The following is a 13,053-nucleotide window of genomic DNA, read 5'->3' as shown; positions in this document are numbered from 1 at the left end:
GAGCCGGAAATCCCATCACTACTTGATGCGACTGTTGTTCTAATTTTGCGCCATAGAAATAAACAGAGTTGAAATAGATGTTACCGCCTTTCCATCAACGTTACCTTTGGCTCAGGTATGAGTAGAAAGAGTGACGTCGTGTCTCTTTAATCAGTCTCTGCATCTCCAAAGCAACAACGGATACACCGAGTTTAATAAATACTGAATCCGTTAATAATAATACAAAGTTCCATAATCCAAAGTAAGCATCACATTCACATGCTCACTAGAGCTACTTATGTCTGACTGAACACTCTTAAGCTGTAATTTACCACAGACGGTATAAATCTTTAATACTGTGTGTTTCTGTTATTCACTAAACATCTGTCAACGATCAGGAAGACCTGCAGTCTCCTGGAGAGCCAACAGGGGGCGAAACCAACCCACTGAATTAACAATGGTACAGGGAGGGACGCTGGTTTGAGGGCGGAGTCCTTCACTCTGTCGTCAGTGGAAACATTATTGCTGCAGACTCCACATTAACACTGTGAGAAGCATCCAGTTTCAAAGATGCTTCGTCTGTTTCATCGTGTTTAATGTTCAAGATGAGGATGATTTACAGCCTGAATCTACTGAATGAAAGCTGAGTTAAAGTCACACTCACTCTCTTCAACAGTGCAGCTCCATGTTCATCCACAGAGTGTTTCTCTGAGGAGGAAAGACATTTACCATCAACTCTGAGGATTCAAACATCATCACACATCCAAGTAGAATCAGCCTTCAGACGACACAGATGATTTAAAAGAGAAAATCATGTGAAACTAAATAAAATGACATAAGAACCCAACAAAGAAACCCTCCATCCTGTCCAACCAAAGTAACTGGGGGTTCCCAGCTGTGATAATGAGAGAGGGTACACCTGTCCACCTCAGGTTTTAAACAGACAGACAACCTTTCACACCCACATTTAATTTAGAACCAGCAATAAAGCCAACAAGCATGTGTTTGGACTGGAAACCAGAGCACTCTGAGGAAAAGCATGCAGGCACAGGGAGAACATGCAAACTCCACACAGAAAGGTTCCAGCCAACCAGGAGGCTCAAACACACAACCTTCATGCTGTGAGGACACAGTGCTAACCACTGCACCACCATGACACCAGCAACACAAAAACCTGTTGATGACACAGAGTTTACACTCATGCATGTTGGTCTTACCTCTGGATGCTGAGCTGCTCTCTGGTAACTTCTGCACCAGATCAGTTCTGTTCATGTGCATGAAAACTTCTCTGGTCACCTCCACAGACTGATGACCAAGTTCATCCACCATCAGATTCACTACATCTGCTCTGGTTGATGATGGACTCTGTGATTTGTATGACAGACTCATCCAAAGAAAAATTGACTCCAGGAATCTCTTGAACTCCTCGAGCTCAAATCATTCGAAGCTTCCAAAAGCAGTTGTTTCACAGCTGCCACCATTGCCACCTGGAAAAGTCATTCAATTTGCAGGACATTTATTTATTTATCCATTTTATCCAAATAAGGTCTTTTAGAAAGTTCAGTATGATTTCTCATAACCACAAAAAAGCAGAAATCATGAGAAAAATGACTCAACATGAGAACTGATGATACTTTAGTCCTCTGACTTTCAGCCTGCTGTCTTGTACTGAATCAGAGATGTGACATGACTCACTTTGTGGATCAGTGCAGAGCGTCGTTCATCCACAGAGTGTTTCTCTGAGGAGCAAAGTGCTCAAAGTCACTCACAAGAGACTTACTTACCAACTGACAGTTGTATAATCTTCAACATTACATTTAAAGCTCAACCATGATAGACACTGTTTGTGTTATTCAGTCTCTCAGACTGAAGGAGTCACTTTTTGTCATTTTTTTGTTCCTTGAACACTCATAAATTCTGATTTGGACAACAATCTGTCTTTTCTCTACAATATTTTTATGAAAAACAAAAACTTTACTTATGAGACATCTTAACCACCAGAGTTCATTTAACTTATTTCATCTTTGTTGTCTTACTTTTGGGTTCTGGGCTGCAGTCTGACGGCCTCTGAGCCAGATCAGTCCCCTTCATCTCGTTTAAACCCTCCATGGTCTCCTCCACTGACCGCTCACCGTAAGTCAGGACCATGAAAAACACCGTGTCCTGCAGGTCTGTCCTCATGTAGATGATTCTTTGGATGTCTGACTAATGTTTGTAATGAATTTTACGCAGGACTTCCTTGAAAACCTCAAGTTCCCAGTAACTCAGACCAGCCAGGGTTTCCAAAATCAGCTCAATAACAGACGCCAACGTTTCTACCTGAGAAAAAAAAGGTAAATGCGACTTTTCTCCAGGTTTTTTTTCTATCTCATCAACGTCTCATAAATGTTTAGATTACACCAGACACAGTTACAAGCAAATGATGTAAGTGATAATTACACACCTGATTAACATTTATTCCAACCTGATGACTTTAATCTTTCTGTTTATCTTTTCTACATGTAGGAGTTTTTTAAACTGAACATGTTCAGTGAACGCTGCATCATTTAAATACAGTCATAGGTGATATTACTCACTTTCTGGCTCAGCGCAGCCCAGCATTCATCCACAAAGTTTCTCTGGGAGAAATATTACAATATCATGGTTACCATGAGAAAAGAAAGTGTAGTATCCCCACAGCAGACTCGTCCACAGTTTAATGCTTTTCAGCACAATCTTTATTCATACTTACACTCGGTTGCTGTTACAAACACACACGGCTGCAGCTTTTCAGCCGCCACAACAACAACTCTCAGGATCAGGTACAGATTTTAAAGCTGATGCTGGCAAAGTTAGAAAGGTGCCGGCTGTGAACAACACCTCATCTATCTATTACTTCATTTGCTCTCTTTAGGCTCCACAATGATTGTCTGTCTAGTGTCTGTCGTCCACCTTAGATCCATTCATAACTTATTTAACGTCAGGGTTAATGATCAGAAAACAATTAAGTGTGTAAGGAAAGAATTTAGTCGTTTGTAATCTTAATATTAATGTCTGTGTTTTATTTAACAATATCTATTATTAAACACTTCAGTGAAGAAAATCCTCCTGCCTTCTTTCAGGAAGACAAAAAAACTTCCATTGTTCAGTTTTTGTGACTTGGTTCAAAGATTTTGAATCAACTCTTGATAATTTTTTTTATTAGGGATAATTATTCTCTTACCTTTGAGTCCTGAGCTGCTCTCTGACAGCCTCTGCACCAGATCAGTTCTCTGCATGTCCCTGAAAACATCAATGGTTACCTCCACAGACTGTTGGCCACATGTTTGCACCATCGCGTTCACTATATGTTTTCTGTTTGTACTCGGTGGGAATTGTGGAAGGCCCCTCTGAAAACATGTGAACTGCAGGAACCACATGAACTCCTTGAGACCCTGATCACTCAAATCCTCCCGTGTTTCTAGAAGCAGATCTTTAACAGCTGCCATTGTTGCAACCTGGAAAATTCAAACATTCATAAAGAAAAATTAAATATTAATGTTTCTGTTGCTGTTTTAAATATTAAAACTAATTGAAGACATTTAAATCATGTTTTCTCAAAAAAATTTAATATAAAAAAGCCAACATTTATAAAGAAAATATATCATTTCCACACTAAGACATTTTTTGGCATTTCTGATAATGTATGATTTTTCTGATGATCACCTAAAACACTCAGACACTGTGCAAACGAGCTGGCCCCAGTGTTTTCTGGCATTTTCAACTCCTCACTGCAGGCATGTCATGTGCCTGCCTGCTTCAAGTCCTCTACCATAATCCCTGTCCCCAAGAAACCTAGGATCACTGGACTAAATGACTACAGACCCGTGGCTCTGACATCTGTGGTCATGAAGTCATTTGAGCGCCTGGTTCTCTCCTATCTCAAGACCCTAACGGCCCCCCTCCTGGACCCCCTGCAGTTTGCATACAGAGCCAACAGGTCTGTAGATGACGCCATCAACATGGCCCTACACTTCATCCTGCAGCATCTGGACTCCCCAGGAACCTACGCCAGGATCCTGTTTGTGGACTTCAGCTCTGCCTTCAACACCATCCTTCCAGACCATCTCCAAGGCAAGCTTTCCCAGATGAATGTGCCTGATCCCATCTGCCGGTGGATCACTGACTTCCTGTCGGACAGGAAGCAGCACGTGAAGCTGGGAAAGAATGTCTCGGACTCCCGGACCATCAGCACCGGCTCCCCTCAGGGCTGTGTTCTTTCTCCTCTGCTCTTCTCCCTGTACACCAACTTCTGCACCTCCACCCACCAGTCTGTCAAGCTAATCAAGTTTGCAGATGACACCACCGTTATTGGGCTCATCTCGGACAGGGATGAGTCTGCCTACAGGAGGGAGGTTGAACGTCTGGTGTCTTGGTGCAGCCACAACAACCTGGTGATGAATGCCCAGAAGACAGTGGAGATTATTGTGGACTTCAGGAAGCACACAGCTCCACTCCCCCCATCATCCTGACTGACACCCCCATCACCTCTGTGGACTCATTCCGCTTCCTGGGTACCACCATCACCCAGGACCTGAAGTGGGAGCCCACCATCACCTCCGTCATTAAGAAAGCCCAGCAGAGGATGTACTTCCTGAGGCAGCTGAAGAAATTCAACCTGCCAACACGGACGATGATGCAATTCTACACTACAATCATCGAGTCCATCCTCACCTCCTCCATCACCGTGTGGTACGCTGGAGCCACTGTTAAGATAAGATAAGATAGAACTTTATTAATCCCTCGGGTGGGTTCCTCTGGGAAATTCGACTTCCAAAAAAAGCACAGCAACGACCGAAGTTACAGTTACAGAACTGTTATATATATATACACACACACACACACACACACACACACACACACACACACACACATATATAAATACAGAGACAAATATAAATAAAATATACAAAGGGGATAAATAGAATAAATAGGAATAAAAAATAAAAATACAAGTGAATTGCACATTTCGAGTATTGAGTCTATTGCACTGTTGACTATTTACAAAAGTATTGCACAAAGGTATTGTACAGTGAGGTGCAGAGGCACTGCAGCTTAGTTGTTCCCCCCTCCTTTGTCCTCCTGTTTCCCCTCCCCTCCAGAGAGGAGTTAAACAGTCTGATGGCGTGTGGGACAAAGGAGTTTTTAAGTCTGTTAGTTCTTGTCTTGGGGAGAAGCAACCTGTCACTGAACAGACTCTTCTGGTTGTTTATGGTCGTGTGCAGAGGATGCCCAGCATTGTCCATAATGTCCATCAGTTTCTTTAGTGTCCTTTTCTCTGCCACTGTCACCAGAGTGTCCAGCTTCATGCCGACCACAGAGCTAGCCCTCCTGATCAGTTTCTCCAGCCTGGATGAGTCCCTCTTTGCTGTGCTGCTCCCCCAGCACACCACAGCATAGAAAAGTACTCCAGCAACCACCGACTGGTAAAACATCCTCAGGAGCTTCCTGCAGATGTTAAAAGACCTCAGCCTCCTGAGGAAGTACAGTCGGCTTTGGGCTTTTTTATACAGGTGCTCTGTGTTGCATGACCAGTCCAGTTTATTGTCCACCCACAGCCCGAGGTACTTGTACGTGTTGACCACCTCCACCTCCTCCCCCTCTATCTGAACTGGCAGTGGACCTTCTCTGGACCTCCCGAAGTCCACAACCAGTTCCTTAGTCTTTGAGGTGTTGAGTTGCAGGTGGTTTGTGTGACTCCATGCGACAAAGTTCCTCACCAGACTTCTGTACTCCTCTTCCTGATCATCCCAGATACACCCCATGATGGCCGTGTCATCTGCAAACTTCTGAATATGGCATAATTCAGAGTTGTAGCAGAAGTCAGAGGTGTACAGGGTGAAGAGAAGAGGGGACAGCACAGTTCCCTGTGGTGCTCCTGTGCTGCTGACCACTGTGTCAGACGTGATGTCCTTCAGCCTGACGTACTGTGGTCTGTCGGTGAGGTAGTCGGAGATCCAAGCCACCAGGCAGGGGTCCACCTCCATCCTGTTCAGTTTTTCCTGAAGCATACAGGGCCGGATGGTATTAAAGGCACTGGAAAAGTCAAGAAACAGGATCCTGACCGTGCCTTTTCCCCCATCTGTTTGTTAGGGACAAACAGAGACTGCAGCGTGTTGTGCGCTCTGCTGAGAAGGTGATTGGCTGCAGACTCCCATCTCTGCAGGACCTGTACACCTCCAGGACACTGGGGCGTGCAGCTCGGATCTCAGCTGACCCTTCTCACCCTGGACACAGTCTGTTTGACCTGCTCCCCTCAGGCAGGAGGCTCCGGTCCATTCGCACCAGAACCTCTCGCCATAAGAACAGTTTCTTCCCCTCTGCTGTTGGACACATGAACAATAACCATATGACTGTTCGCACCACAAACACATGACACTGCACTGTCATGTGCAGTGCAGTGTGTTCACTGCATCATTCTGTGTTTGCACTGATCACCACCTGCACTCATGTATATATCTTTCTACATAGCACTTTTAATTCTTATTCTTATTTTTATTTTCATGTCTATTTAAGCATTTATGACAGTATGTTTGCACTGAAGCACCGCAGCAATTTCCTAATGTTGTAAACCTGCTCAACATTTGGCAATAAAACCCTTCTGATTCTTCTGATTCTGATTCTGAAAACACAGATACATTTAGTAACGAGGGCCTGAGCATTCACAGTGTGAAGACCTTGTTGTGTATTCACTATTATTATTATTATTGTTTGTGAAGGTTCTCAGTCATCCAGGTCATCGTAGTCTAAGGAGCTTAGAAAGAAAAGTGTCTGGACTTCTTTAAGTTGCTTGAAGACGTTTCACCTCTCATCCGAGAAGCTTCTTGAAGACCATGGCATGAAGACCATCACTGGATTCAGGCCAACCAACAGCAGGGGAGCTGAGGGAGGTGAGAATAGAGCCAACGAGTTGAATCTGTTTTTCAATAGATTCAACACCACAGTGTCTGCTCACTCCCCCACAACCTCACCTGCAGTCAGCCTGGAATCCAGAGCCACACCACTGTGCCAGCCTCTCTCTTCACATGTTGCCTCCTGTGAGATTCCTGACACCCCTCCCCCACCCATCACCTTCACTCAATACCAGGTTGAGATGCAAATGAGGAGACTTCACTCAGGCAAGTCTGCTGGACCAGACGGAGTGAGTCCCCTTGTCCTCAAGACCTGTGCCCCCCAGCTGTGTGGAGTCTTTCATAAACTGTTTATGCTGAGTCTGAGTCTGCAGAGGGTCCCGGTGATGTGGAAGACATCATGCCTCGTCCCTGTACCAAAGACGCCACGTCCCAGTGGCCCCCAGGATTACAGGCCCGTGGCACTGACCTCCCACATCATGAAGACCCTGGAAAGGCTCATCCTGGACCAGCTGCGACCCATTGTAAGATCACATCTGGATCCCCTTCAGTTTGCTTATCAGCCTCGTCTCGGAACTGAGGACGCCATCATCTACCTGCTCAATCGTGTCTACACCCATCTGGACCAGCCGGCGAGCACTGTGAGGGTCATGTTTTTTGACTTTTCCAGTGCTTTCAACACCATCAGGCCGACCCTCCTGGGTGATAAGTTAGCAGCGATGCAGGTGGATGCTTCTCTGGTGTCCTGGATTGTTGATTACCTGACAGGAAGACCACAATATGTACGTCTCCCACAGTGTGTGTCTGACAAGGTGATCAGCAACACAGGGGCACCACAGGGGACTGTCCTCTCCCCCTTCCTCTTCACCCTCTACACCACAGACTTCAGCCACTGCACAGAGACCTGCCATCTTCAGAAGTTTTCTGATGACTCTGCGGTGGTTGGATGCATCAGCAGTGATGATGAGACAGAGTACCGGGCTGTGGTCGACTCCTTTGTCACGTGGTGTGAGCAGAATCATCTGCAGCTCAACGTGGCAAAGACCAAGGAACTGATCGTGGACTTCAGGAAGACCAGGAAACACTTGACCCCTGTTTCAATCCAGGGGGTCAGTGTTGACATTGTGGAGGACTATAAATACCTTGGAGTACACATTGACAATAAACTGGACTGGGCTAAAAACACCACAGCACTTTACAGGAAGGGCCAGAGTCGTCTCTATTTTTTGAGGCGACTGAGGTCCTTCAGCATCTGCCAGAAAATGCTGAGGATTTTCTATGAGTCTGTTGTGGCCAGTGCGATCCTCTATGCTGTTGCATGCTGGGGGAGCAGGCTGAGGGTCGCAGATGCCAACAGACTTAATAAACTAATCCATAAGGCCAGCAATGTTGTGGGGATGGAGCTGGACACCCTCAAGGTGGTGTCGGAGAGGCGGATGCTGTCCAAGATAAAGACAATGTTGGATAACACCTCCCACCCACTCCATGACATGCTGGTCAGTCACAGGAGCTCGTTCAGTGAGAGACTGAGATTACCGAAAAGCACCACTGAACGACACAGGAAATCTTTCCTGCCTGTGGCTCCCTGTACAACGCATCCACTTAACACAACTGCAACAACTACACATGTTTCTTTTCCAACTATTTATTTATGAGTGACTTATGTATGTACAGTGGGGCAAAAAAGTATTTAGTCAGCCACCGATTGTGCAAGTTCCCCCACCTAAAATGATGACAGAGGTCAGTAATTTGCACCAGAGGTACACTTCAACTGTGAGAGACAGAATGTGAAAAAAAAAAAATCCATGAATCCACATGGTAGGATTTGTAAAGAATTTATTCGTAAATTAGGGTGGAAAATAAGTATTTGGTCACCTCAAACAAGGAAAATCTCTGGCTCTCACAGACCTGTAACGTCTTCTGTAAGAAGCTTTTCTGTCCCCCACTCGTTACCTGTATGAATGGCACCTGTTTGAACTCATCATCTGTATAAAAGACACCTGTCCACAGCCTCAAACAGTCAGACTCCAAACTCCGCCATGGCCAAGACCAAAGAGCTTTCGAAGGACACCAGGAAAAGTATTGTAGACCTGCACCAGACTGGGAAGAGTGAATCTACAATAGGCAAGCAGCTTGGTGTGAAAAAATCAACTGTGGGAGCAATCATCAGAAAATGGAAGACATACAAGACCACTGATAATCTCCCTCCATCTGGGGCTCCACGCAAGATCTCATCCCGTGGGGTCAAAATGATCATGAGAACGGTGAGCAAAGATCCCAGAACCACACGGGGGGACCTGGTGAATGACCTGCAGAGAGCTGGGACCAAAGTAACAAAGGTCACCATCAGTAACACACTACAACGGCAGGGAATCAAATCCCGCAGTGCCAGACGTGTTCCGCTGCTGAAGCCAGTGCATGTCCAGGCCCGTCTGAAGTTTGCCAGAGAGCACATGGATGATACAGCAGAGGATTGGGAGAATGTCATGTGGTCAGATGAAACCAAAGTAGAACTTTTTGGTATAAACTCAACTCGTCGTGTTTGTAGGAAGAAGAATACTGAGTTGCATCCCAAGAACACCATACCTACTGTGAAGCATGGGGGTGGAAACATCATGCTATGGGGCTGTTTTTCTGCCAAGGGGACAGGACGACTGATCCGTGTTAAGGACAGAATGAATGGGGGCATGTATCGTGAGATTTTAAGCCAAAACCTCCTTCCATCAGTGAGAACTTTGAAGATGAAACGAGGCTGGGTCTTCCAACATGACAATGATCCAAAACACACCGCCCGGGCAACAAAGGAGTGGCTCCGTAAGAAGCATTTGAAAGTCCTGGAGTGGCCTAGCCAGTCTCCAGACCTCAACCCCATAGAAAATCTGTGGCGGGAGTTGAAAGTCCGTGTTGCTCGGCGACAGCCCCAAAACATCACTGCTCTCGAGAAGATCTGCATGGAGGAATGGGCCAAAATACCAGCTACTGTGTGTGCAAACCTGGTAAAGACCTATAGTAAACGTTTGACCTCTGTTATTGCCAACAAAGGTTATGTTACAAAGTATTGAGTTGTATTTTTGTTATTGACCAAATACTTATTTTCCACCCTGATTTACGAATAAATTCTTTACAAATCCTACCATGTGGATTCATGGATTTTTTTTTCACATTCTGTCTCTCACAGTTGAAGTGTACCTCTGGTGCAAATTACTGACCTCTGTCATCATTTTAGGTGGGGGAACTTGCACAATCGGTGGCTGACTAAATACTTTTTTGCCCCACTGTATGTATGTATGTATATATATGTATATATTGTACTATTCTTAGTTAGTGTATTGTCTGTCTTGTCTTAATGTTGGTTTAAAATGGAGCACTGTAACAAAAAATAATTTCCCCCAGGGATCAATAAAGTATTCTGATTCTGATTCTGTTTCTTCAGTTCTAGGATCAAATGGTGGAGAGTCCCAGATTTAAACCCAGTGGGAGTTTCCCCCCAAAGACGGACGAAGGACCCCCTGATGATCCTCTACCTAATCACATGAGCCAAGGTGTGAAAACGGGTGTGGGTCACAATCAGCCAGGGTTTCAGGTGAGCTCAATGTGAAACCTGGCCCCACCCTATCATGTGATTTCCTGAGGTCAGACGCCCCAGGATGTGAGTGGGCGTTAAGGCGTCTGGGAAGGATCTCAGAACTGGATTATAGATGGCAGAGAGTTGGTGTCATAAGCCGTGTGTACATTGGCATCCTCGAGGATGCCAATGTACACACGGACAGACAGGACAGATGGTTTGAAAGAGGAGTGAAAGAAGCCATTTCTGTCCACTGTGAGCGACCATCTTTGAACAGTGGCGGTGGTTTACGACACCAACTGTCTGCCATCTATAATCCAGTGTTGAGATCCTTCCCAGACGCCTTAACACCCACTCACATGCTTTTCTTTCCAAGCTTCTTAGACCACTATTATTATTATTCAGGCAAATGAATCACTTTTTTTAGGACACACATATAACTGAGAATTGGATAAGAAGGGCCTCTGCCTTTGACCACCACTCAGTACATGTTAAACCCACCCACTGCACTGCCCCCTGCAGGTGGTGGGCCTACAGGACGATGGGCCCGAGCCACCCAAAGAGCTATCCAGTCTAATTGATTACATTATGATTGTCATTCTGCATCTTACTGAATAAAAGCTGAGCTCTGCACAGAGAGGATGAGGGACAATGCTCGCTTTGTGGATCAGTGCAGACAGATGTTCATCCAGTTGTTTTTCTAATACAAAGAGGAAATAAAAGAAATAGAAATAGTTTTTTAACTACTCATTTTCTCATTTCAAATCTTTCTGTTGACATTATGAACATATGTTGAGAACAAGTTTTGGTATTTTTAACTATTTACTTACTTGTTGGCTCTGAGCTGCTGTCTGACAGCTGCTGAGTCAGATCCGTCATCTTCATCTCCTTTAAAACCTCCATGGTTTTCTTTACTGACTGTTGGCCATAAGCCTGTAACATTAAAAACACTGTGTCTGCCACCTTCAGCAACCTCCATGGGACGGCTGAGTTATATTTCCTCTTGAGGCCTTTCTTTAAGTCCATGAGCTCGCTGTCACTCAGATTCCCCAGTGTCTCTGAAAGCAGCTGAATGAGAGACTCCATCGTTTCTACCTGGCAAAAACAGAGGTCACATGACAGACATGTGCAATTCAAATGGTTGTTCCACCTCTGATTAACAGAAAATTGTTCAGTTTGTTAAAGGAAGATTCATTTTCAACATGATACTTTTCAAAGCCCGAAAATACAACTTTTCACCTCTGACCCATTTTCAGGCATGAAAGTTGTCTTTTATACTGCCATGACTGAATTTCTGCAATCCTTCTTATCCACTGCAAACCTATTGCAACTATTATATCATGATGAGATGCTGTGGGTGAGGACACGTTCAAGTGCAGCAGTAGAGACACCACAATGTTTGGAGCAGGGGCGATTTTAGCCCATTTTCGGGGGTGCTGAATGAATCAAAGCACCCCCAAAGATTTCTTACTTTTTTTGACAATATTTGCTGTTTGTGTGACACACTGCTAAAAATATAAAAAGCATACAGTACTTGGTTGAGACATAACATTTTAACAACAAAAGTATAGATAACCCCTCCCCCCTCCCAAAATGGTTTGTTCCAGCTCCCCCCTCCTCTGGCTCTGGCGCTCTTGCTGCCAGAGCGATGGTGGCTGAGACGCAGGGGAGTGGAGGTGTAAGTGCCTGGCTTAAAACAGGACATATTAGCTGCATTTAACCTTCAGTTGCTCTTTATATAGTTAGGTAGGAGTCAGGCCATGTTTCTTTTTAGCTGAAAAACATTACACCAGGCAAGGGCGTAGATTTGGTTTTGGCATTGGTGGGGACGGATGATTCAACCACCGAACCCTGCCCTGTTTCTTTTTTTCCCCTTTTTGTCTTTGCTTCTTGATAAAAGGAGAAGTATACTTGCCTACATATGCTATTCTACATGCTTTTAAACCATTTAAAATCACAACTCATAGTTTTATATGTGAATGATATAATGTTAAATTACTATTAAACAAATGACTGACTAAGTATTTCAGGCTTTAGTTTACTTCAGCCATATTCCATATAAATCAGGTATCATACAAAAATAAAAACAGCTTCAAATACAGTCATGACAATAAAAGAATATGACTTTAAGGACTTAAAACATTACTTCAGTTATAGCACACCAACATCTCTGATACATTAGCACTAAGGGAACACTGAATGACCTGCTGGTTTTTGTCCATAAAACTACTCATCTCAGATTACCACAAAGTAAAAGATCTCTCAGCAAGATTATGCAACATTTTAGGCACTATTGCCCCGATCAAGTCAGTGAGCTGAGATTTTCTATTCTAAACATGAACTACTGTTACAGCAACATGGACTACTGGTGTCCCACACAACTCAATGTCCACTGTGTGAAGCAGCCAAACACAGGCCTGCTCCTCTCGTTAACTGAGATAAACTGCTGGCATATTGGTTTTACATCTATACTGTCCAGTCTCTCCTGGTGGACACACAGCAGCATTGTTTAATCTCATTTGAGTCATTGTTGACCGTAGCCAACTTTTTAGTCCTCTGAGAGCACTGAAGCTTCTTTCAGCCTCAGTACCTGCGTTTTATCCCCAGATTAAAATTATTATTAAGTGCCTGATGTGCCTC

General features: G+C 44.5%; 1 protein-coding gene across 1 annotated transcript; it reads right to left on the bottom strand.

Annotated features, from left to right (window-relative positions):
• Positions 1 to 1,357: 1,357 nt before the first annotated feature.
• LOC309717175 (uncharacterized protein) lies at positions 1,358 to 11,978 on the bottom strand. The gene is made up of 7 exons (XM_082551528.1): positions 11,653 to 11,978; positions 11,244 to 11,508; positions 3,182 to 3,455; positions 2,556 to 2,597; positions 2,016 to 2,298; positions 1,675 to 1,718; positions 1,358 to 1,466 (listed from the first exon to the last, which is right to left on the bottom strand). The coding sequence occupies exons 1-3, from the start codon at positions 11,671 to 11,673 to the stop codon at positions 3,433 to 3,435; spliced, it is 309 nt and encodes a 102-aa protein (XP_082407654.1). The 5' UTR covers positions 11,674 to 11,978; the 3' UTR covers positions 1,358 to 1,466; positions 1,675 to 1,718; positions 2,016 to 2,298; positions 2,556 to 2,597; positions 3,182 to 3,432.
• Positions 11,979 to 13,053: the final 1,075 nt, after the last annotated feature.

This window comes from Aulonocara stuartgranti, assembly GCF_965226115.1.
Source record: "Aulonocara stuartgranti genome assembly, chromosome: 11".
Classification (NCBI taxonomy): domain Eukaryota; kingdom Metazoa; phylum Chordata; class Actinopteri; order Cichliformes; family Cichlidae; genus Aulonocara; species Aulonocara stuartgranti.
The sequence above is the reverse complement of the archived record's forward strand: the minus strand, read 5'-3'. Positions and strand labels throughout refer to the sequence as shown.